Raw genomic sequence first — 25,849 nt, 5'->3', positions numbered from 1 at the left:
GACTTGTATGAAAACAATTTAATTTAGCATGACTTAGGGCCTGTTCTCATAGACTGAACTCAGCTAAATTGAACTGAACTGAAATGAATATTTTATAAGAGAAGGAAATTATGAAACGAATATTTTATAAGAGATGGAAATTAGGAGCTGAACTGAACTGAGCTGAACTGAAATGAACGTATGAGAACAGGCCCTTAGATACGGTGTATATGATAAACTATAACTAAAAAAATTAACAATATAAAAGTTACATTAGCAAGTATGAAATCTCTAATTGCAAGTAAGTAAAGTAAGAAGAAAATGCCATTAACCATTTAGATATGCAAGTATTTTTATTTGCTTGTGATGTAATTGTCCGACAAGTTTACATTGAAGACACTAAATCACTAATTATAAGTAAAGTAGTCAAAATAGATAATAAATTTTGGATCAAAATCTAAGGGGGGCCAAGCCCAACCTTGCCCCTTAGAAGATCCGCCATTGCTCATACTATGTGTTCTATTTCGTTTGCAAAATCAAACCATGTTTTTTTTGCCAAAATTCTACTCCATGATCACCTTTATATTTCTTTCAATTTTACAATAAAATCATAGGTACTCTATTCATTCCATCAAATCAGGTTTATTTTACATATAAATAATACTTCGCATATAATTATTTAATCGTTGCAAATAATATGAAACGGGTGTAGTAATTACAAGTTAATAACGCTTGCGAGACTCTTTAGGATTTTAGATTACCAAAGAGGCCAATGTAACCAAAAACCATATGAACTAGGTTAAAATAGCATGTATTGAGCCCTTATCAATTAGTCAATTGTCATAGCCCAAATTCATCCCAAAAGTACCAGAACTAGACACAGCAGTATAGGCTTGCGTTCTTCGTCTAAGGCTTGATTTCGAATTTCGTTTGCATCACACACTTCCAACAGGTTGGTTTCTGTTTCTTCCTCTTACTCCCTTTCCTGTGGATTACTTTGATTTTTTCTGAATTTCCACAATTCTGTCAAGATTTTATCATTGTTTAGATAATTACTTCATTTTATCAAAGTGGGTTGCTTGCATTTTGTTAAAAATTGATGCTTTCAATTGTAATAATTTGTGGGATTTTATTTGGGTTGATGTAATTGTTGATTGATGTTGTTGGGTTGTTGTTCTTTGATTGAAATATTATTGGGGTTAGTTTAAGCTGAATGAATTTGTTTATGAATGTGCACACCAGGTGTTTGATGTATTGCCTCTTTGAGAATTCAATGTTGCAACTTTAATTCACAAAACTGTCTCATAAACCTTGTACACAACATAATATGTTTCTTGTAAAGAAATTTGGACAATGAGTAATATATCCTTTTCATTGTCATCTATGAAGGATGGTTTGGTGGCTGGTTAGAGGTTTTGGGCAATCCTGCAGGAGTCAGAAGGGGTATGATTACTTGCAGAAACTTACTCTTGTAAACATTAAGCTGAAATGGGTTAAAGATAGGACCCTTGATGAAGCCGTGGCGGGTCAGAGGGACCTCAAGGCGGCTTGCACCCTTGTGTCCATCATCTTCTCTGATTCCGAGGACTGTGTTCCAATATACCGTCTTAGGCGCCAGCGTAGACAGCTTGGGATTCCTGATGAACTTAAGCTATCTAGCTTTGTAAGGAGATACCCAAGTATCTTTCATGAGTCTTCTTTTCTCGATAGTGGGGGCACGCCTGTCCCCTTATTTAGCTTGACCCCTGAAGCATTTAGTTTGCATCAGGAAGAACTTAGAATACTTCAGCAGAATCAGATGGATACAGTGATTCGGCTACAAAAGCTGTTGATGCTTGTTAAGGATATTACTCTTCCTTTACAGACAATTAACCAGTTAAAATGGGATCTTGGTTTGCCACATGATTACCATCAGTCATTGATTCCCTGCTTTCCTGAACTTTTCTCTTTCGTCAACCTTAAAGATGATCGTGTTGGATTGAAGCTGTTGTCATGGGATAGTCACCTCGCAGTTTCTCATTTGCAGAAAAACAATGAGGGTGCATCTGGTGATTGTCTAGCCTTTCCTATTGGATTCCCTCGAGGTTATGGATTGAAAAGGAAGTGTATGGAATGGTTAGAAGAGTGGCAGGGACTTCCTTATACTTCGCCTTACTGTGATCCTTCTCACTTGGATCCCCGTACAGATATATCCGAGAAACGGATAGTTGGGGTGTTTCATGAGCTTCTACACCTCACAATCCTTAAACAAACTGAACGTAAAAATGTGAGCAACCTTCGAAGTCCATTGCGCTTGCCTCAAAAATTTACTAAGGTGTTTGAACGCCATCCTAGCATCTTTTATATTTCAAAGAAAATTGATACACAAACAGTTGTCCTTAGGGAGGCCTACTGTGGATCTGAGCTCCTTGAGAAGCATCCACTAGTAGAGATTAGGAGACGGTATGCTGAAATGATGAAACAAGGATTCTTGGATAGGAGTCGGGGTTTGTATCGGGAAGCTAGGGACATAGAGCAAGAGTTTGAATGAAGTTAGGTAGTTGCAGTCATTTAGGAAACCCAGTTGGAAACTATCCAATGCCGATGTTCATTCTGGGAAATTGATGGCAGTATGTTAAGTATTTATAGCTGCTAAGCATAGCCCTGTAGCAGATATGCTGCTATGCCTCAATGAGAATACCATTTGTGGTTTTTTTGAAGATACTCAGCTATGTGTATGCCATTTGTGGTGTCAGCTTCAACTTATGCATTCCGTTCAAAGCTTGGAGGAATCTTCTTTGCAGCTTGTTCCATTATGGAGGTAAATTCTCCGACTTACTTTACTTTGATGTTCTGGTTTGAGCTGTTAAAATTAAGTTAATCCAAACTTGGATGGATGCGTAATCCTAATATCTTGCAAATTGTTGAGTTGGCAGTTCCAGAACTGTTCCTTCTAAATTCACTCATTTTTTATTTTTTATTTTAAATACGCAGGCTGTCTTTGTATAATCAGCTGGAATCGGAGCATAATTTGAAGTGATTTAGTGAGCACAAAAGCATGGTGGCACAAAGTTGCATGGAAAGCTTCTAGAATCAGAGACAGAATAATAAGAGATGCAACTATGCAAGCTGGTGTAAGAGGTTTGCTTGAAGTTAACATCCTTGCATGTGTATACTGGAATAAGGGCTTGAAGAATAGGTTGGTTGCATGAAGAGGATGCTGTAGAAACACAAATAGGGCATCAATGAATTTCTGAAATCAAGATTTGTACATTACAATAGTATATAATTCATCAGATCCAACAGATAGCTTTTGTTTATCTAAGATTAATAGATTATTTTTTGTTGGGATAAATCCATCTTGTATCACTGTCCCAAAACCATCTTTGATCTGCATTTTTTCTGCATTACAATTGTCAGGGCTTGGTGTACTTCGCGGAGAAAGAATGAACCAAAGGTGACTGTTGCGACTTGAATACTCAATAATATACAAAATAATTTTTGAATACTCATATCTACATTAAAATTCTAGTTATTACAAGACTATCTCATGTTGTTAATCTTAACTTCATTAAGAAAACTCAATCACTATTCTGTGAAAAATCTCCAACTATAGCCCCTCTGGGATATAATATATATTTCTATCAAAGAGATCCTGAACACCCCCTGCAGTGTTCCGTATTGTTGCACAATATTAGAGTCTCCCAGGAATTTGGTCTTCAAATGGTTGTAGAATTAGGTACTGCACATAATTCTTTTCTCAAATATAATCATGCTCTCATATACTTGTGCTGGAATATGCCTGATTCATTTGTACATCTCCTACTAGTCTGCCAGTAAGCAGAAAGGAAAAGAATTTTAAGCAAATCCGTTCAAAGTGTTGTTTTCGATAGGGTGACTATATAATACTTCAACCTTGTGTGACGTGTGTCCTTAGGCGGGTGTTGGCTGAGGAACATCAACTAATCGCTCCATGGTCTGAAGTTGATCATATGGTGCAATCTGTACCATGAGAGAAACAGTCAATTAAAAGAATATAGCTAATGTTCAATGTTGAAAAAATCATTGAACTAATTATTTCCAAAGTTAAGAACAAATAAAGGCCAAATGAACTGAGCTTTAGACAAGCTTCAACGCTGAGAGTTGTCAGTCTGTCAGACGAGTAACTTTGTGGGATGTAAGCTCAGTTACAGTAACAAATTTAAATGTTAAAGGATGAAGCAAAATTACCTGGTTAAACCCATCTGGCCATGTTATTTGCACAGCATAATTACCCATTGGTCGGATTTCTTCTGGCTCAATATCTTCTGAAATATCAGAATACTGCAACATTTGCTCCCCAGTCCATTCATCCTGTTAAAGGAAACACAACCATTTTATCAAATTATACTTGATCAAAAGACTGAGAATTTCTTTTGTTATAAGAACTTTCATTAAAATGGCTCGCACAACAAGATACACAACTTCATCATATCACCCTTCAGTAGTTCAGTTAGATGCAGAATTCTTTGAACCATGGGTGAATGATGTCACTCAGTTGTTCAAAACGGTAGGACATGGTTTATTTTGGCTTACCACACTCTGCGCAGACCGATCATTCCGCCTCACAGTTGCAGGATGTAAAAGAAACTCTTCAGATGAATCAGGTACCTTCACCCTTATTGCTTTCATTGATTTGTCATAGCTGACAGCAGTTGACACTAGCAATATACAAAAAAATTTGAAGTAGCTTAATTATAAATCCATTGAGATTAATTTACAAAACCAAGGCTTCTATTGATTCAATAACTACAAGGATCTTTTATACTCCGTAATGCTGTAAACCAATGATGTACAAACCTTGTTGGCGAATCTTGGCACATTGCTGTACAACACAAACTCCAAGGTCTTGAAATGTCTTTGCAACCTCTCCCAAAGGATCAGCTACAACTTCTGGTTGTCCACTATCTCCAGAAGCAGACAACTGCATATGTAATTAGGAATTTAGGATAATGTTTATACCAAGAAATACTGACTGTAACTGACTTAAACTGGGCCTGTACATGAATATATTTGACCTGAACAAATATCAACTCGACTTAAGAAAAATAACATAACTAATATTGACTAATTTTCACAAGAAGCTTATTTAACATAGACCCGAAATGTGATCCAAGTCCCTATAATATCCATGGCAGTAATTGATCTAGAAAGCAGATATCAGGATTTTCTGGTTCATAAATGAATATCCATGGCATTTTTATGATAAAAAATGTTATTATCAAACTCAGAGCACATACAGCTGGCTTGATTGGAAGTTCGAATAGATGCGGGATTCCAAACTGCTGAACGACCTGAAAGGACAATAGCCACAATGATTGTGTTAGCTCCTCCCCAGACATGCTGAAGGATCGAGGCAGCATATAAGGAAGCTCAATGATCAACCATTGAAATCAATAAAGTCTGGAAATCAGCTGCATGCCTGAGAGCCTGAACCTCTGCCGAAAGGATAGAAGCGCTTTCCATCAGCATCAAAGTGACACATATTTTCCACAACAGCAACGCATGGTACCTGGACATTCATGCAATGAGTCACTAAATACTAAAGTTATTTGCAAGAAGTTCTAAAAAATTTCCTATCACAGGTTGTAACTGAAAAGCAGAAGGTAAATAATTGTACAATAGGTTTCTGCTCTGAAGAAACAAACCTTGAGCTTTGAGAACATGCGAACTCCTTTAGCGACATCAATAAATGCCAGCTTTTGAGGAGTTGTAACGATAACTGCTGCTGTTAATGGAACAACCTGACATAGATATTCTACAAAATTCAGCAAATGATAGGGAAAAGAACTATAGTTCCATTTTTTTTTTCCACTTTTAAAACCTAAAATAAGCACAGGCAATAATAACCTGACACAAAGTTAGCTGAATGTCACCAGTCCCCGGTGGCATGTCAATCACAAGGTAGTCGAGTTCCCCCCTGCAAGACATGAAACTTGTCATATACTTAATTTTTACAACTAGCTAGAGTAAAGAGTCATCGTCTTAAAATTAGTTCAGCAAAATAGTTAGATACTTATGGGAAGACCGGAAGACTATACGATTCAGTTGTTGCAAACAGCTGGTTAATATTTAGCAAAATAGTTAGATACTTTAGGAGAAAACTATACCATTCAGTTGTTGTAAGCAGCTGATTAATAACACCAGAGACCATTGGGCCCCGCATAATTGCACGACCTTGCCCAGCAAATCCAAATGATACCAGTTTGACACCCAAGTATTCAGTTGGGATGATGCTTTTCGTCTCTGCAATCTGGACAATCAAATAACATAAACAAGCATTTCAAAAAGCACAGCTAAAAATGAGTTTAAAGGCATTTCTATCACCATTTCTAGTAGCCTGCTCTCTGGTGAAACCATTGTTGGCAAACTGGGACCATAGACATCAGCATCGAAAATACCAACTCTAGCTCCCATCCCAGCAAGAGTATAAGCAAGATTAACAGCAACAGTTGATTTTCCTACACCTCCCTGTATATTGCAAGAAAAGAGAAATATGTTGAATAAATTGAATCCCAGGAGATACAACAAATTTTGATATAATAGCGGCCATCATAATTTGTTGAACAAAATGAATTTTACAGCAACCCAAAATGATAGCCAAAATATCTGTCAAACAATTTTATAACTTGATCCAACTTCCCATGAAACAGCATCTTCTAGTCTAAAACAAGGCTCTTACTTTACAGCTAGAAACAGCCACAATGTTTGAAATTGTCTGCAAGCCCTTTGGAAGATCTGCCCCAAAAATTGGTTTAGCAGGTTGAGCAGACATCGTGACATTCACTTTTCTAACCCAAGGAAGTGCTGCCACCACCTCATTTGCTTTCTGCTCAAACTGCAAAAAACACGACAATTATATACCCCATATTAATGCATTATGATTGTAGCCCAGATACACATTGCAAAGGAATAGGCGGTATAGAGTCAGTCAGAGGTCAGTGTATGGAATTAAGGAAATAAATTATGATAGTTCTACATGACATATCAAACATTTAACACAATGCTCCAAGGGAAAATATGACACCAGAACATACATTAGCAACAATCAAATTTGTAACTTAGAACTAATTTACCATGTCCTTGACTGGACAGGCAGGGGTTGTAAGCTCCAAGCGAAATGACACCTGAAATTAGAGGTTCAGAGCTCAGGGAGTAATGATAAATTACAAAGATACAAGAGCACAATATTATTTAAATGACCTCTCCTGAAGCTTCATCAATTTGTAGATCCTTCACGAAGCCACAAGAAACAATGTCGGTTCCAAAGTCTGGATCAATGATTTGAGACAACGCTTTGAGGACATCACTCTCAGCTTCTTTAATTGAAGATGTTGAAGCGCCCACTGAGTGTCAAAAAATAAAGACATGTTGACAAACATGACTACATGAGTGACGAGACAGAGAGGTAATGCTTACTTACAAAAATCGACTATTATTAGGCACAAGTTTATGATCTCGACAATTACAGAAAGTTCTATTAATTCTGATTTGAAAATGGGAATTGAAATTATCTTGCAGGTTAGCTCAAGCTCGGCTGTTCACTAACAGGACACCTTTGTCTTATAAATAATTGATATCTATTTCATCATATACTGAACCAGAGATCAAAGCTCTAATACCAGGTAGCAAGAAAAATAGAGTAAAAATCCTAAAACACCCAAACCAGCCAGTGTTTAAACTTCAAAGACACCATGAGGACAACAAGCCTCGTACATCCATAGGAGACAAAATCACAAAACTCAAAGACACATGTACGACAACCTGCAGTCAATACAACCTTAGAAATTGATGCTGAAAAATGCCACAACACCTAGAAGCCAAGACTCAAGATACCTAAATATGTTACTCGGACTCTTTGTTTTACCTCAAGTACCCATGTCAGACCCTCGACACTCGGACATGGGTATGACACTCGAACACTTCATTTTAGTTCAAAATCATAGATTTTTTTCACAAAATAGCCGAGTCGGACACTTGGACACATACCCGTGTCGGACATGGGTACCCGAGTCCGAGTAACATAGTACCTAATAACCCAAAAGAAACTATCAATTCACTGAAAAGTATGCAGGGCAAATCCAAGAACATGGCAAATTGTGGAAAAAGCCTTCAATCCCCATAATAGCCATAATATATAGTCAAACCAAGAACCACATATTACACCTACAACCTGAAAGAAATAGCCAATACACAAGGGAGAAATAAAATTTCTACAAACACTAGATCTAACCCATGTCATTACCATGCCAAAGCTTCCTCCAAATGTCAGAGGTTGCTGTCCCAGGCACCTCAATCTCTAAACACCAACAACATTTTGATAACCCGTTCCCTTCGCCAATACCTTTTTAAATTATTTGAACTACACAATCCATCTGCTGCACATACTACGACAACTACAAAAAAATAACTATCTAAAATACCAATAAAATTTTCTGTCAACATATATCATCAAGGTACAAGCACTGCTTCCAAAATCATTTATCCCTACACAAATTTTCGAAGCAGCATACTAGGAATGAGAAATTAATTATTCACCCATTGCTTTTCCACAGGACCTGCTCCCTAATAATTATACTATTAAGTTTTAAATTTTGGAGCAACCTCTAGGTTAATAGACCATATCAATGTCGTGTAGTCCCATAGAACAAGTATTACTCGAACATAAGCTCTTGGAGCTTGGTGTTATCCCTTTGATAGTGTAGGAATTGAACTCATATATCTTCAAATTGTGAGCTGAAATCAAGGCCTCTATGCCAACCTCAACAAGGATTGTCCATCTACATTCAATACACATTCTATCCATGATGCTTGCACTAGGACAAGATCGCCAATCTCGGATTTAGATCCAAAAATCTAACAAAAAAAATTCTTAACTTAAAGTGAAAATTCCGTTATGAACGCCATTGCCATTGTCAGGACTCATGGACAATGATGGATTCCTTTGTTGTACATGTACATGTATTTTAAATAGTAATAAATTTTCTTTTCCTATTTCAATTTTCAAGTGTAATACAGATGAAGTATCCAAACATCATATCATACTATCAAGTATCAACAAGGTTTCACCCAACAAAAACCATCATCCATAGTTGATAGTTCCATACTTAACACTACTCAAATAAAAGGTTAGTTGTATCTTCTTATGTATTATTCCCTCTATAGTCTATTCCACATTATTTGACCACTTAACTAATGCTTTTCATTTTTCCACACCATCCATCACCAATAATATTAATGCATTATTTCTATTACTTGTCAACTCAAAATTGCAATGCCAATTTCAAGAAATTAATCAAATACTAAACATAATAGAATCATATATACCTTCAACAGAAGAAGCTTTAGCTGTAATAGAGCTAAAATTAACTTGATTATGCAAAACCCATGTAGATTTTATCTGCCTTTGCTGATGAATTAAACCATTAAATACTAATCCTGCAAAAAAAATCATCAAAAAGTTTGCAACTTTATTTAGCAGAAATAAAATTAAGACTGAAAATTGAAGTGGGATTTAAATAATTACCATTTTTGTGCTGAAGATTTTTGGAGGGTTGAAAGGAAAGATTAGGAGGAATGGGTGCATGAAGTAAATGCATTTTTTATTTTCCAGGAAAAAAATAATGCAGAATAAAGAGGAAAGAGAAAGTATGAAGTTTAAAGCTTAAAAATGTCAGAAAATCATCATCTGAAAATCTAATCTTTGTTCCAAATAAAACGACGTCGTTGGGTTTGGCTTGTTTTTGTTTTGTATTATCGGCCGTTAATATTGTTGGCCCCACGGCGCCTTTTTCTTGTGGCTAACATATTTAGGTTTTGGCCTTCGGGGATAGAATTGTGGCTAACATTTCTTGCATCTTCTAATCAAAGAACGGATCCCCTTTTTAATTTCGTTTAAGATAACGGGCTCATCTTGTTTATAGAGTTAATCATGAGTCGGGTTGAAAAGGCTCGGCATGTTCATAACTTAAGATATACTTATTCGGGTTTTTTATAACGATATTGTATAAGAGGTATTTTCTTTACGTAAGAAAACAAGTACGAAAAAATAAACATGTTAGGTGAAAAATTATGCAATGCAAGCAAAACGACCAACTTATTAGCTAATAATTCATATAATCAAAGAAATGTACTATCGGTTAAGCCATTTCTCTTAATCTTTCTCCTTTTTTTTTTTAAATTAAAGCAATGGACACATGTGAAGTCCATATGAATTTTTGGGTGACACATCACTCGCTCTTAGTAGAGAAGTCATCTCTTATTTTAGAAGTCACTCCCATTTGCAAACTTCAAATTAGGCACTTTCATTTCTTACATAAGATAATAAGTGTTACTCCCTCTATCCCTATTTGTTTGCTCCATAGACAAAATATGTTTTATTAAGGATTGAAATAAAACATTGCAAGTGAATGATGATGTATTTATCTTTTTCACTTTGATAAGTGTATGCAAGTGAGTTTAGTGGTGAGGGCATGTTACTATATTAGAAAAAGACACAATATTTAAGGACATTCCAAATAAAAATATGGAGCAAACAAATAGGGATAGAGAGAGTATCTTTTAAAATTTCTCTCTTGAAACCCTCCAGAATCCCCCATTATTAATGATCACCGTATAAATTTTCGCTTTTCTGAGAAAAATGAAAACTTCTCAAAAGTCAAAATTACTATTTATGTGACAAAGTTAAATGTGTTTACTATTCACATAGTAGAAATATTGAAATGCTTTTGGTGACTCTAGTGCTTCTTATTCCACAACACAGTTACAATAAGGAAGGTCAATGGAAATTAAGAACCCAAAAGACCGACAATTTCATTTATGCAATAGATGTTTGGCAAAATGGCATAACTATTTTCCAATGACTATTAATTTGTGAGAAAATTGTGTCCAATTTATTGAGGGTCGTAATATAGTGCGCATTGACTTGCTAAAGAAACAAACTTTGCTATATGCCTATAAATAGAGGATGAACCATTGACAAATTGCAAAGCATTAGAATTAAGTGAACAAACACAACAAAGAAAATGAGTATGAGGGCAGTTTTATTCGTGAGCTTTGTGATTAGCCTTATCTTCTATGTCGCGAATGCTGATACCGGGTTTGCTGTTTATCATAATCACCGTACTCGTAAGTATTTTACACTATTCACATACGTGCGTAGTCTAATTTGAATGTTAGACTATCCTTAGTAATTTATACAAAAAAAACGTAGCCTTGTGAGTTAGACTCATCTCAAACTCTAAATATATATTTATCAATAAGTAATACGAATTAGTTCACAATTACAAGACTGACTGAAAAATATTAATAGTTAAAGTTATGCAAGCGTGAAACTTAAACATATTTTTATAATGTTCGAAATGTGTACAAACAGCCTCGGCATGTTACGGAAGCCAGGACAATGGACCATGGATAACAGGAGTAAGTAATGGTCATTGGAAAAATAGAGGAGCATGTGGAAGGTATTTCAAGGTTACTTGCATAGGAGGAGCAAATCTAGCTCCTCACCCTTGCAAACGAGGCAGTGTTACTGTAAAAGTTACTGACTTGTGCTCTAGTTGTGCTGGTGATCTTAATCTTTCTCAAGAGGCTTTCATTGCAATTGCTGATCTTAGAGCTGGCAAAGTTCGTGTTCGATACGACCCGTAAGCATACACATACACAATCAGCTTAACCAATTTATATATGTATTGAATTTTGGGAATATACATAGTTATTATCTTGTGATTAATTCTGTTTTGTCTAACTATTTGCAGACTATGATTAGAAGTTTATATTGCTTATCAAAGGCGGAAGGCTATACCGAGATTATCATACAAATATATCATATGCAAAAATTATGATGGTTAAAAATAATGTAATGCAGAAGCTTAATATAAAGAGCATGCTATATTGATAATGATTGAAGTGTGTTAATGTCAATCAAATTATAAACCGTTTTTACACTTCAAATTCGTATATTATGTATGATGACAAATTTATAAAAAGAAAAATGTTTGTAATTTCTTATGTTAAAACATGAAGCATCAATCACCAAAGATACCAAAGAAGCTTTAACTTATTCTACTAGTCATCTAAGTTATATTGGCTATCCCAAATAATGTCACACTAATTGTTTGATCGCGCACAAAGCATGATGCTTCCAACATAGGCGCGTAGACTAAATAGATAACACTCTCCTTTAGAAATTTATGAACAACATCAACAATTCGCAAGCTATGAGAACCAGCTTAACGAACAATGGATGACTGGGATGAATACCAAAACTCAATACAGGAGCATGTGGGAAAGCATGAACAGAATCAGAGAAATTTAGCTCCTGGCCCAAGCAAAGGAGGCAAGTGTTATTGCCAAAGATACTGCTCACTGAGCTAGGTGACTGGTGGCCTTCACCTTTTTCCGAGCAGATGGTCAGATGTACCCCACACGGTACACCCACACGAGCTTTGATCATTTGGATCTCTTCCAAATGAGCTAAAAAATTGTATAGGGCATACTCTAAATAGGAATTGCTCCTTGGCTGCCACACATTCTTGCTGCTTTTAGTTCTATTTACATGTCTACCATCTAAATAAAACTAATGACCAAAATATGTGAGCTGAAAAGACCGATTATTCTACGTTGCAAGCAATATTTGTCAACAATTTTTAATATCAAAGAGCAGAAAGAAAGATTATGGGTTTTGGTACAATCTAAAACTGAAACTCACAAAACCCAGCAAATGAAAAAAAAAAAAAAAATATCCTCTGATACTTGTGAAAACAGACTAATTAATTAGTAAATTGAACAAGAATTAACGCATCCATTAAACCATCCTTCCTTCAATGAGAGAAGGCAACAATAATTGTCTCAATGTGAATTTTTCTACAAATGAGGTCAAGGAGAATCTAACAAATAACTCCTAAAAATATGCAATTATCGATTATCCACTGAAATGGAATCCGCTTCTGGAGGAAAATCAGAAACTGCTTCCTAAGAACTGTATCCTAAACATCTGAAATGTATCCAAGATATTCTCCGGTCCATAAAATTAAGATTTAAGGAGGAATGCCTGCAAAGAGCGAGAAAAAATCAGTCAGAAGTCCAAATGAAGGCAAGGGTAACGAGAATTTAAAAGAATAAAAACAGCTTCAAACATCTTAAGTTGAATAACGACGCACATAAACTTACTAGTTTAACTATTCCTGGGCTTCTTGCTAAATATGACATCTCCAAAGCTGTCAAACAGCTGCCCCGCTAAGCTCTTTGGATCATCTACTATGGTTTGAATATAGGTGTGAACAACCCGACGGTCTTGTTCGGTAGATCTTAAGCTAAACCAAGTCAATAATTTCAATCTATGTTCCGGTTTTATGTAACCATGGCACTCCAAAAACCGCATCGTCTTTATGCAAAACTCAAAATTACCATCCAGGGGACCGGGCCCTCCGGAGGCCCGAAATGGCGACCCATTTATCAGAGTGCTGTCACAATCATGGATCTCTTCATTTGAACTTGAGGCCCTCTTCCGGTGATTGTCTGTCAAGGAATCAACAGCACACACATCTCCGTTTCGAATGGTAGCCCAAGCCTGAGAATCATCACTTGGCCCACTACCATTTGACCTAGCCAGCCCAAGCCCATTCTTTTCAACATCATGAGAAGCAGCATCATCGTCAGGCCCAGTACCACGCTCCAGTGTACACCCATTATCTTCATCCCTTGAAGACTCAAGAGGTGGGGTAAGGTCTTCATTTAAATCAGGAACTGAAACAACATTTAGGTCAAGCTCACGAGAGACGGGTGCAGGTGACTGGTGATCTTTAGGAGATTCACAACTTGTCACTTGACAGCATTGTTCTACATCAGCACTGCAGAAGCCTTCAAGATAGCCCTGTTCTTGAGCCCAAGCTAGTTGCAAGACTTTCCCAAGGTCCCGCACCTTAAATCCAGAAGATGACCGAGCCAAATTTTGGTTGGAATGCTCCTTTGCAGTTGAGGAGCTCCCCTCAACAGTGGGGTTTTCCTTCTTACAGCCTCCTGTGGTGGGATTCTTATTGTTATTAAGTATCTCTACACTCTTGGTAAAACACTTAGCCTCAGAGTGACCTAGATCGCCAGCTTCCGTGTAGGAAATTATTCTGAAGGTGTACTCAGTGCAAGGCTCGAGATGTGTTACAGAAATCCTTCTTTTCTCCCTTGTAAAGATGGATTGAGGCTCCTTCGAAAATGTCCCCTGCCTGCTTTTGCAGTACCATAGCTTGTAGCCTTTGATGGACTCAGTTATTGGTGTGGGGATATCAATCAAAACTATTACAAGTGAAGAAGAAGCAACTTCTTCAAAAAGGAACCTGCATGCAGCTGGAAGTGAATCCACTGCCAAGTTTATGTCCCAAAAAAAACAAAAGTTAATAATTCATTATGATAGACCTTGGACATTCCTCGGCCAAGGAATTGGAAAACAATGAAGGTTTTATGGGTTCTGACCTTCGTAATTTGGACTCATATTGGAAACATTCGAAAGGCGTTCATTAGCCTTATCGATTGCATGTGAACAGAGCTTTTGTACATCCACAGCAACAGCAAGCCTGCTAACTATGCCTCTAGCCATTTTGACGGAGTCTCCATTCATGGGACCCACTTCTGCCTCCAACTTTGACTTAGCTTCTGCAACAATATCATGGAGGTCCTTAAACTTAGCTGTGCCATTAAGGAGCCTGTAGCTCAAAAATATTCTATAACAAAGCACATCGACACGTCGAGCATCCTTTGCTATAGCCAATTGCTTTTTCCAACATCTGCCAACAGTAAAATTCAAGCATATCAATTGAGCTGAGCCCAGCAAACAATAATTAATTTATCTCAAGGTACTCTTAGCTGCCGTTTAATAATTACAAATATATAAAGAATATAAAGTATAATCTGAGGCTAAAAGTTCACTTAATGAAGCAAAGTACCTACCCAAGTACCCCAGAGACTTTGCCGCAAGAAGCACAGCAGTAACTCCCATCCAAATGCATGTATTGCCCAAGATTCACAACTCCCAGTTTTTCTTGTTGAAATGCACACTCAATGTGGCATGATAATCCACAAGAATCACCCTGCCCAGACTCAGTTTCGCAAACCAACCAAAGGCTAGGATCTTTATTATCATCAAATTGGTGACAAATGCAACAAGAGCACCTCCGACAGAACGCATCATCTATGGACAAAATAGCTCTACACGCAGAATTTTTACATATCCAAGTACTAGAACACCCAAATTCAAAAGATTGCTCTGTTTTCGGCATGAATCGAGTAGGATTTTCTCCCTTCCTACTTTGCTTCCTAGAAGCAGAGTTATAGGAAGAGGAAGCAGTCTTCCTGCTCTCTGGATTTTTCACATTTTTTGTGCATGCTTTCAGCTGCTGCTCAATCATACTTCTTTTCAAAGAGGATCTTAGCTTCTATTCTTTGCCAAAGAAGGTCTTCAATAGCTCTCTTTAAACCAGGTTTCAAATATTCTTTTCGAAGTTCTAGGCCTCTAGAAGCATAACATGTAATTCCCTTCTTCACCGGAGTGTTTTGCACACTAGAGGAATGACTAATACCTAAAAGCAAAAAAGGAAAATGAAGCCTTGAACTTAAACAATAGCAACAGGAACAAATGAAAATTCAATATGCATAAATCCTCCCATAAACAGAAAGATATGCAGATGTGGCATCCTCATTCCTATGTGACTTGTACTATTTATCAGGGCAAGCCATTCCTGAGTAAGCGAGGAGACAATTTATATATCAACCCACCCAGCCCAAGGCACTTTATAATTAGTAAGGCACTGCACTGTGCAAGTACTACGTACTTAAGTAATCATGCAAAATATGAAGTAAATAGGGAAGGTTTTGTACTGGAGAGGATGATGCAAAGAGAGAAGTATAAACAGGGAAGGTTTTGTAAATAAATAAAATTGTATTGGGCAAAGACTAACATAGTCTTTTCTTCTGTATCGTAACCAGCCACTCTGAGGTCTAGGCTTGCAATGCTAAGTTAATTTCAAAGCATCGGTATTAAAATAAAATATATAAGGCACCCTGAAATTTTTTTTTCCTCCCATTTTTACCTCCCCTCTTAATCTTCATATAATATATTTCAGATGACCATCACAGAAAGACAAGTAGCGAAAAGACATGAAGCACAACCAAGAAAATTTTCCAGCAAACTCAATTAGCAGATAAACAAATGATCATCATGCATCGGGAACTTAAAGAATTTAGGATCCAACTGATGAATCCATCTCTCTGCTAATATACAGGCGTAACAGTTCATCCTATTAGAAACATTTGGTCAAAACACAAATAAGAAGCATAGGAGTCGCTAGGGGTGTCCAATATTCGGATAGAAACCAAAATCCAATCCAATCTAAACAAAATTACTAATTTGGATCGGATCCGAACTTAATCGGATCAGACTGAATTTTTTTTTTTTTTTTTGAAAATTCGGATCGGGTCAAATTGACCAAGTTTGGATCCAAAAAACCAAATATGAAACACTGATTTTAAAACAAAGAATGTTTATAATAATCTAAAACTATGTTTTCAATACTTGTATTAATTATGTACAACTATGTTTTCAAAACTTGAATTTTTATAATCGCATTAGGCTCTAAAAATTTACAACGTATTTTAATTTGGATCTTTGGATCGGATCCAAATAACCAAAATTTTAATTCCGATTGGATCGGATTGGACTTGAAAATCAAAAACCGAATGCACACCCCTAAAAATCACAAAGAAAAGGGAACCCTTGCATAATTTTGATAAACAAAGAGTAATAAACTCAAGTGGTACCCACAAAGTTCCAAGCCAAAAGACCAATGAACCATTAAAACCAAGCCAACATGCTCCTGCAAATCTCAGTCATTGGTTCAGAATATATAAAAATTAAAAATATATATATGAAAATTCAAGAACAATAGCACACCTTTTTGGTACACAAACAGATCCAATTCTTCTCAAGAAAAAGAGATTTTCCGATTAATGTAATTTGACGTTTTTAAATCTGTTAACGGTGTATTTATGCTCAAACCAAAAGCAGAGAGGGGGTGTGGGGGTAGCAACAAGTATGAAAAAACAAACAGATTACACAGGATGGAAGGACAAGAAGAATTTTACATATGCATATCTAGCAAAAGTGAAAGGAAACCAAAAAAACAGAGATTACATATGCATATTCAGCGAGGCAGGAATAAAAAGCAAAGGGGGGGGGGGGGGAAGGTGAAAAAATAATCAAAACAAGCAAAGTGTACCTGAAACTCTAAAAGAGATCCACTGCCAATTTAGAAAAATTACAGTAACCAAACAACCCCAGAGAAGGCACTAAAAAATGGAAGTTCTTGACAGGGTAGCAATAGCGGAGGAAACGAGGCTCTTATAGACACTCCAAAGAAGCTGAAGCGTCGCGATTATTATGATTAGCTAATATCTTTTTTTAAAAAAGCAAGAAATATGCTCCTATGTTTTGCAGGATATGTACAATGTACCTTACAGCAATCAAAATTGTAAATCACGAAATTTGCAAGAAAAATAATGTTTCTATGCGACAAATGATGAAAAAGAGAGTTTTTTTTTTTTAAAGGAAAGAGAGAGAGAGAAATCATGTAAAAATTGAAACTATCAAATTAAGAGGCAACATTACTCAAAATGGACGATTTGGTAATATCGGTATAGCATAAATGGCTGGACAAGTTAGGATATATACACTGAAACATCTTAAAGATAATCAATTGACAGCTCATTGTAAACCTCTTGTAACCTCCAATGAATCCAAACACGAGAATTGGGCAAAAGAGCGAGGGAATGGTAGAAGGCGTGACCACAATAACAGTTGCGGAAAGGTAGAAGCAACATGTCATCAATGTTACATCACATGATTCACACTTATATAAAATCATAAGTTCCAAAAAAAAAAAAAAAAAAAAAAAAAAAAAAAAAAAAAAAAAAACAATTTAAATAAATTTTTTTAAAAAAATGATAATTTCGTGCAACTTGTATGTTTGTGCACCATGTTAGGGTAAAAGAATAAAGTGACAAATTTATACTTCGTATTTTGGTAGACAACCAACAATAAAGTGATCCAAATTTAAAAGAATAAAAGCGGTTTTAAGACATTTGACTTTTTGACAACAAAATTGGTGACTGGCTTATGCAAAAGTGACTCTAGTGCACAAAATTAAAAATATACTCCCTCGTCCCATTATTTCGTGTCTGTATTCCTTTTTGGTTGTCCCAAAATGTTGAGACTGTTTCTAAAGTTAGCACATAATTATTACTTACTGTACTTATTATCTTTCCCATACAAGACACACATTTACCTAAAAAGTCATTACTTATTATTTTTTTTCATACAATATTCTTTACTTTTTATTATTCCCATACAATATTCTCTATTTTTTATCTTTTCAATAGAATATTTCCCTACTTCCAACATTTTCCTTAATTACCGTGTTTTTTTAAAAAGTAGGCACGAAATTATAGAATGGAGGGAGTATAATTTTTTAATAAAACTGCCTTGCTATCACAAGACTAGTTTGTGGAAGGGTGGAAAGAGAAATCGATATGGGTCACACGCTTACCATGACTCTTAAAAGTGATCTTAGAATTACGAAATATTTTCTCCATTTCATAATATTAGCAACCGACTGACTTACGTGTCAATGCACAACCTTAACTACATATTAATGAGTAATTTAAGGTTGATACAACTAAAATATATATATTGAATAATAAAAAATATATATAATACATAATAACATACGTATTTATAAATTGGTAAAAAAAAATATATAGTCAAAGTACGTGTAAGGATAGTGCAATGTTTTTAGCACTCCTTCATTTATTTAAGTGTTAGAGTTTCACCGACACGAAACTTAAGACTTTAAGTTGAATTTATAAAAACATTAAGTACTTGTATATAAGTGGGGTAATTGGGAAATTAAAAACTATAGAATAATGAAAGTGAGTGAATAGTTTATCCAAAAGTAAAGGGATGAGATGTAGGAAAAAAAAAACCGTAAGAGTGAGGACAAGTGAGTGGAGAGATATAATTAAAATTTTTGTGGAATATATTTTTTCTAAGTGATGTACTTACAAAAAATAGTCCAACTTAAGGAAACATCGCACTTAAAAATAATCAGTGGGAGTATAAGCTAAAAATTTTGGATAATAATAACTAGGCAAAAGTTGGTCGAAACCAAAACGTCCTCAAACATTCAAGTTCTCACCGCAAACACGAAACCAATAGAAATCTAGTGCGAGATTGACCCGGATCAAAGACTTGTCGAATAATGCAGTTTGAAGGATGGCTGGTTCATTTGGAACACGCTAAAGTATTAGTAAAGTGCTCCCCGTACCATTTGAATTATTTTTTTTCAAGAAATTAGAATCTAAAATTCTCATAAGTTTGAACAATGTTACTTAATTTAAATAGGTTTGAAGGTTACACATAGTAGTGGTCGCAAAGTCGAGGTTCATAAGCAAATTATTTTTCCCGTGAATTAAGTCAAATGGTGTGAACCTTGTTCAACTGTGTGTATGAACCTTCGAACCTATTTCAATTTAAAAACATTATTCCAACTTATGAGAAATTTAGTCTAAAGTTTACAAGCAAAATTTGCCGAAAGAAAAAATTCAAATAGCGTATGAAGCACTTTACTAAATCTTCTAAACCTTGTCCCAAATGAACCAGCTAGCCTAAATTACATTATTCAACAAGTTTTTAACGCATTTTATTCGGGTCAATCCCATTTCTATTGTTTTCGTGTTTGCAAGTAGAAAATGAATTATAGCCCAAAAATCTTCAATTATTTTGTATTTTTCAATTATTTTCGATTATATATAAATAAATATTTGAAAAATAAGGTCAAAATAATTCATTGACATGGGTAGGGATGTCAATGGGGCGGGGCGGGTGTTAGCCTTCCCATCCCCACCAAAAATTTTCATCCTCATCCCTGCGGCGGGTTCAAAATTCATCCCCATCACCACCTCGTAGGATACAATTCCAAAACCATCCAATATAATGGATATAGATTACTTAAAAAAAAATGTTAATACTCCGTATTACACACTTTTTTAGTTAAAAGATTAGTGTATTACAAATTATTATATTTACTATTTTATTTTACATTTTTTTAAAAAATTCAAAAAAAAAATAGTATAAAAATATATAATTTTGCATTTAAAAATATATAGACGTGGGGATGAGGCGGATATAAAGTGGGGCAAGTGGAGCGAGATGGGGATGGGGCGGGTTCAATGTAAAATCCACCCCCGACCAGCACCCATGGAGGGTATGATTTTTATCCCCATCCCCACCCTACCACCCACCAAACCAAGACCCATCCCGGGTCTCCTACTTGACCCGCCCTACTGACATTCCTAGACATGGGTGCAAAATTTGAATGTGTTAATTATTGTGGGATAGAGGGAGTACTATTTTGTAAACATAAGTTTTTTATTCTTATCTTTTCTAACAAAGTCTAAAATAAATACTATGTAATAAGGTGACTAAACAAGGCCTAAGAATTCATTTTATAAAATGAAACTCCTTACCTTAACATTTCTACGCTGAACTTATTTACCCTTGTCAAGACTTGCTTATCTTACCTATGAATTAAAAAGTTGAAACCCTAATCCGAGCACACAAACATAGAAGGATTTTTTTTTTTTTTTAAATGTTAGAAGAACAAGGCCGATACAGGCATGCCTACTGAATTCCAATCATAAGTGGCAACATCTCCTTTCCCTCGGTGACCAACTACCTCCCCCACCCCCCCTTCTGCTCTTCTCCAAACAACCCTATCAGAACAAGATATTTGAGAAACAAGAGTATCGTCTTATCATTTTATTGTTCCTGTTGGTGCTTTCAAATCTCTTGAGTCTAGACTATAGATACCAAAACAAACTAAAAATTACTTTATGGCTTCATCCTATCAAATCAATCATAAATTCATAATTCATATATCATATGAAGCAAAACTATGAGGCATTGTACCTAGAGTAGGGAATTGATCTTCCAATCTCATGCTCTAGACTTCAAGTTCTCAACTCCAACTAATACCCATCCATTGAATAATGGATCTGTTTGATATCCTTCAATAGTCATTCCTTCTTTCTTTTTCCTTTCCTTCCTCCTCTTTACTACAAGAATGGAAAACTGTGTTAAGGCGATACCACACAAGAACTAAACCTAAATCCAAGAATTTAAATCAGGAGAGATTCTAATTAGAAAGAAAGAACTATGATAAAACAGCCTGCATATTGATCCAGCAAGTAGCAAAGACAAACATAGGGAGCAAAGAACACGAATTTATTATATTTCCCAATTAAAATATTCATAAACATGCATTAGCTACAATGGGTTAAGCATTTCCCTAAAAATTAGACAAGTAAAGAGCAAACTCTGTAAATATTGAAGTCCAACATATTAATCAGACACTCCCAAAACACACCAATTCAGATTCGAGAGAAAAGACATTGAATACATGTTTCTGGTTCTCAAAATAGAAGTGTGAAATGGAAAAAATCACTTAAAGAATAAAATAGTTAAAGGAAACATTTCATTAAATTCCCATGTCCCTTGAATTTCAATCTCGGAGAAGGAGAAATAACTAACCCCCTACCTTCCTTTCTCTAGAATTATCTACAGTCAAAAGCAGGATCAATAAATATCTAATAAAAATGTACAGATCCTTTTAAATTACTGGACCTAACCCTTCAATTCAAGACATCACATGATCATGCTATTAATCCAAAGACTAATTTAGAAACAAATCAAGCTGAACCAGAGTTCGCAAGCAAAAGCAGTCTCTTGGAAACATTTATTGCAATAATTGAAACAAAATAAGCTTCGTCCCAATGCACCTCCATAAGTAATAAACATACATGCTAACAATATAATTTCATGCTACAAAATAAACATAAGGCTATAAATTCAAGCTTTTCCTTGCCACTAACACAGGTCAAATATGGAAACACAGGACTCCTGAAATCAAGACACAACCAAACAATGCACAACCCCAATTCAATTTGGACACAATCTCACACAGTAACCTTAATTCTTAAACTCTTAAGACCCATACCCGGAGCCGGGCAGCCGCACTGGGTCCGGGAAAAAAAGGTCCATTATCATACTTCCATCATATAATACAGGGTTATAAAAAACACCCTTTAACACATTAGCAATCAAATTTGACTGAATTGCCAAATTAGGCTCCATGAATAACATTAATTCCATCTCGCTTCACATTATTAACGTAAATTGCACATAACAAGACTCTAGCAACAAACCGAATCGTAAAATCTTTCATAAATTGAGTAATTACAACCAAAATTTCAATATTCCAGCATAAAAGATCCCTAAATTGACTATACTAGCAATTAAATCAACGATAAACCCTAGATTGTGAAATTGATATTCGATAAATTAAAATTGATAAATAAGTTACCTCAGAAGCTGCTTCAATGGAGGAGAGGAAGCTCCGAAGCTGCTTCAATGGAGCATTAAGAGTTCGCGCTTCAATGGAGGAGAGAGAAAGGGAGAGAAAGGGTTCAGCGTAAAAGTGAAAAGCTCTAAAAGGAAATTAAATAAATACGTACGAGAAAATTAATGACACGCTTAAATTTATAATTTATGTCAACCGTCGGATCTATATAAGCAGTAGTATCAACGGTCATATATTTTCAGTTAAGTTTTGTACTTCCTCGTTTTACGCATTAAAAATATACCTAAATGGAAAAATTACTCCGTAAATTTTAATACACATTTTTTTTTGAGAAATTCTCATTAATACACTTCAGGTTTTGACTTTTCCCAGCGGTGCCACATTTTTTTTTTTTGACTTCCTAATGATACACCCAAGTTTATGACTTACTAACTCACGTGATTAAGTCTGTTAATCAGACGTTAATAAGTTAGTAAATTTAGGTTAAAATATAATTTTGTAAAAAAACAAAAGAAAAAGACTAATTTACCCCCTTTTAAACCCTTCCCTCCAACGATCAAAACCCTTTCCCCTTCCATTTATGTCGATTTGACATAAACCAAACTCACTTTCAAATTTCATCTCTTTCTCCTCTGCTCTCTGTTGAATTCACGAAGGGTTTGCAAGGGAAAATTTGCTAATTTTGTTGGTCTACAAAGCCATTAGAGGGAAATCTTGCATAATTCAGGTACTTTAGCACTACTACTGTTCATTTATCCATGATTTGGTGCACTTGTTTGATGTTCTGTTTTTATATGCGATTTTAGGTTTAATTCATGATTTTAATGATGTATATTTGTGCGATTTTAGGATTCTTTCATGTATATTAGGTGGGGGCTTATGTTTGTTCAATTATTGGTTTAGAATATGGAATTAAATTGAATGAAATGCCATGATCATGTTTGATTGATTGTTGGATAATTGAATTGGAATTAATTTGCATGTTGTAAGTGTGTGCATTATTTACCTTATTTTGCAGAATGGGTGATGTTGTGATAAGGTTTCATTACTGGGATAAACATGTTGATATTGATGTTGACTTAGATAGATGTAATTTGATGGACTTGAATATGGATTTTAAGGACACTGCTGCATTAGACACTGAGTGATTAGGGGATTTTTATCCACCAATCACCGTTAGACAAGTGGACCAACCAGGTTCCGCCACGTGTCCTTCACGAAGGCCAACGGGAGCCTGCCACGTGTCAGTCACAGATACGTCCTCTACGGACCAATTAAGACACGCCACGTGTCCACCCATGCCAAATGGGAAAACCGGCCATCAAGGCCCAATCCAGTTTAGAGGCCCGATCAGCCCTAGGTTTACTTTAAACCTAGAGAGTTGCACGCTTCTCAAGGCTATAAATACTTAATTAATCCTCATTAGTTAGGTAATTGAACAAATCAAAAGAACTCAAGCAGAGAAGAACAGAGTTATTACGGAACATCGACAACCGGCTAATCTCGCTAACGACGCAGATTACCAACACTAAGCACTCTCACCTAGAGAGATCTTATTACTTTAATTTCCGTATTAATTACTCCTTAATCAGGTACTAACTTGACCGTTGGAGGCGGAGCTCTCAGGAGTCTCCGTTATTTTGCAGGTACAGGCGTCCGGTTCCAGTCTCGGAATTGTAACTCTCCCGCAGGACATCAGAAAACCCCGAAACATTTGGCGCCGTCTGTGGGGAGAGTACTTCAGAGATGGCATCCAAGTCTGTACCGACTCCAGAAGAGAGGCGTCCCCTAGACGACCCTCAAGTTCAGTCGGACCATGATACCGAAAGTGAATTTGAAGTTGAAACTCATACAGCTCCAGACGGGACCCTAAGGGCCCGACGTACCCGTCATACCGAAATGAGGGAACGGGAGCATCTTCAAACAGGAAGCGAGCCAGCAGGCGCACCGCTTGCTCGGCAACAGCCGACTGATGGGTCTGCTCCCATCACAAGGAACGAACTCATGACCTTCATGAGGGACTTCAAGGGAGAGATTCAAGAGTTGATCAACAAAAAACCGCCTGCTTCAGTCAAAGAGCAGTCGGCCAAGAAACATTCCACTTCACTGAAGAGGAAGCCAGTTCAAGGGCGAGAGGCGACTCCCCATCCTAAATCCAAGAAGCGGGAGCCACCTGCTCTTGATTTCACAAAACTCCGTTATCCTACGGGAAATAGGAAGCCGGTTCGTCATATTCAGGCGGACGGGTCTAAACAAACGTTCACAGATGCTCGGCACCTGCTAGAGCAGAAGAAGAGTGACCGATTATCAGAGTCGGCTTCTACTTCAAATTTTCAGGACAGTTTGCGAAATGCCTCGATGAGGCATACTCAGTCGTACCATGAGAGTCAGTCAGGCGGCACCTCCCGTCAGTCCGGCTTTCATAGTGCCCAGGCGGTACCAAACTTACCATTTGTGCCGCAACAACAGTATTTTATGCAGCCACCCCCATTTGGTGGACCTGCAGCAAAAAACGTCCAACCTATGGACTGGCAGCTACGGTTGCTTAGACTTGGTGAACAGCCGTCGGCCTTCTCCAAGGAAATTACTGAAGCCGCTCAGCCGGCCAAAGTGAAAAATGTACTAGTAGGCGCCTATGACGGCACTACTAACCCAGAAGACCATCTGATGGCATTCACCAACCTGATGTACCTTCAAGGGTTGGATGATCCCACTTGGTGCAAGTGTTTCCCAGCGACTCTCAAGGGAATTGCACAGCAATGGTTCGGCAACCTGCCGACTGGTTGTGTAAACAGCTTCAGGACGCTTGCTTACTTATTTGCCTCCAACTTCGCTATGAACATCCCTGCGAAGAAAACGACCCTTGATTTGGGAACAATTCAGCAGGGCGAGAAGGAGGGGCTTCGTTCTTACATCAGGCGGTTCAACCTGATGAGAATACAGATTCAAGGGTTACCGGATGAGGTAGCTTATACTGACTTTTTTAGAGGTCTCAAAGATGGGTCTACCTTCAAATTTGATTTAGTTCGAAAAAGGGTGGCGACTCTTCAAGAGGCCTTGATTGAAGCAGAAGCCTATATACAGGCGACTGATCTGTGTACGATAAAACAGTCGGACGGGAAGAGGTTCGACAAAAGAGAGGGCCGACAGAAACAGTCGTCCAACAAAGATGAGAAAAGAAAAGAGGTATGGGCGGCTGACTCCTCTAAACAGCCGGCCCAGAAAAAGAAAAAAGCATTCAAACCATACTCCCCAAAGTATGTGTTTAACAAGGATAACCAGTTTATCCTAAAAGAAATAAAGGGACGGTTCTCAATTGAGAAGCCGCTCCCCATGAAGGGTTCTGCGAGCAACCGGAACCAAGACAAAATCTGTGCTTATCATGATGACGT

General features: G+C 36.6%; 4 protein-coding genes across 7 annotated transcripts; 2 read left to right on the top strand and 2 right to left on the bottom strand.

The window, feature by feature from the left end:
* Positions 1-442: 442 nt before the first annotated feature.
* LOC110729069 (protein ROOT PRIMORDIUM DEFECTIVE 1) lies at positions 443-3,261 on the top strand. Of its 2 annotated transcripts, none has more exons than XM_021908767.1 (3): positions 443-931; positions 1,369-2,779; positions 2,953-3,261. In XM_021908767.1, exon 2 carries the CDS (start codon positions 1,370-1,372, stop codon positions 2,507-2,509), a length of 1,140 nt encoding a protein of 379 aa, XP_021764459.1. In that variant the 5' UTR covers positions 443-931; position 1,369; the 3' UTR covers positions 2,510-2,779; positions 2,953-3,261. The 2 variants fall into 2 exon arrangements, with proteins under 2 accessions (XP_021764459.1, XP_021764460.1); XM_021908768.1 differs by having other exon boundaries at positions 1,222-2,779.
* A 145-nt stretch (positions 3,262-3,406) lies between these two features.
* Positions 3,407-9,688, bottom strand: LOC110729068 (fe-S cluster assembly factor HCF101, chloroplastic-like). 2 transcript variants are annotated; one of them, XM_021908766.1, is made up of 16 exons: positions 9,524-9,688; positions 9,325-9,435; positions 7,201-7,343; positions 7,074-7,124; positions 6,680-6,835; positions 6,325-6,468; positions 6,108-6,250; positions 5,848-5,917; positions 5,646-5,741; positions 5,420-5,509; positions 5,238-5,291; positions 4,798-4,921; positions 4,534-4,658; positions 4,189-4,311; positions 3,874-3,960; positions 3,407-3,788 (listed from the first exon to the last, which is right to left on the bottom strand). In XM_021908766.1, the coding sequence occupies exons 1-15, from the start codon at positions 9,594-9,596 to the stop codon at positions 3,892-3,894; spliced, it is 1,572 nt and encodes a 523-aa protein (XP_021764458.1). In that variant the 5' UTR covers positions 9,597-9,688; the 3' UTR covers positions 3,407-3,788; positions 3,874-3,891. The 2 variants fall into 2 exon arrangements, with proteins under 2 accessions (XP_021764458.1, XP_021764457.1); XM_021908765.1 differs by having other exon boundaries at positions 3,407-3,960.
* Positions 9,689-10,987: 1,299 nt separating this feature from the next.
* Positions 10,988-11,999, top strand: LOC110729059 (putative EG45-like domain containing protein 1). Its single transcript, XM_021908756.1, has 3 exons — positions 10,988-11,124; positions 11,372-11,642; positions 11,754-11,999. The coding sequence occupies exons 1-3, from the start codon at positions 11,022-11,024 to the stop codon at positions 11,758-11,760; spliced, it is 381 nt and encodes a 126-aa protein (XP_021764448.1). The 5' UTR covers positions 10,988-11,021; the 3' UTR covers positions 11,761-11,999.
* Positions 12,000-12,591: 592 nt separating this feature from the next.
* Positions 12,592-22,632, bottom strand: LOC110729067 (VIN3-like protein 1). 2 transcript variants are annotated; one of them, XM_021908764.1, is made up of 6 exons: positions 22,461-22,632; positions 21,008-21,153; positions 14,938-15,566; positions 14,464-14,774; positions 13,158-14,352; positions 12,592-13,048 (listed from the first exon to the last, which is right to left on the bottom strand). In XM_021908764.1, exons 3-5 carry the CDS (start codon positions 15,393-15,395, stop codon positions 13,172-13,174), a joined length of 1,950 nt encoding a protein of 649 aa, XP_021764456.1. In that variant the 5' UTR covers positions 15,396-15,566; positions 21,008-21,153; positions 22,461-22,632; the 3' UTR covers positions 12,592-13,048; positions 13,158-13,171. The 2 variants fall into 2 exon arrangements, with proteins under 2 accessions (XP_021764456.1, XP_021764455.1); XM_021908763.1 differs by having other exon boundaries at positions 13,168-14,352; positions 22,461-22,626.
* Between the last annotated feature and the right edge of the window lie 3,217 nt (positions 22,633-25,849).

The sequence above is a fragment of the Chenopodium quinoa genome, unplaced genomic scaffold, assembly GCF_001683475.1.
Source record: "Chenopodium quinoa cultivar QQ74 unplaced genomic scaffold, ASM168347v1, whole genome shotgun sequence".
NCBI lineage: Eukaryota > Viridiplantae > Streptophyta > Magnoliopsida > Caryophyllales > Amaranthaceae > Chenopodium > Chenopodium quinoa.
The sequence above is the reverse complement of the archived record's forward strand: the minus strand, read 5'-3'. Positions and strand labels throughout refer to the sequence as shown.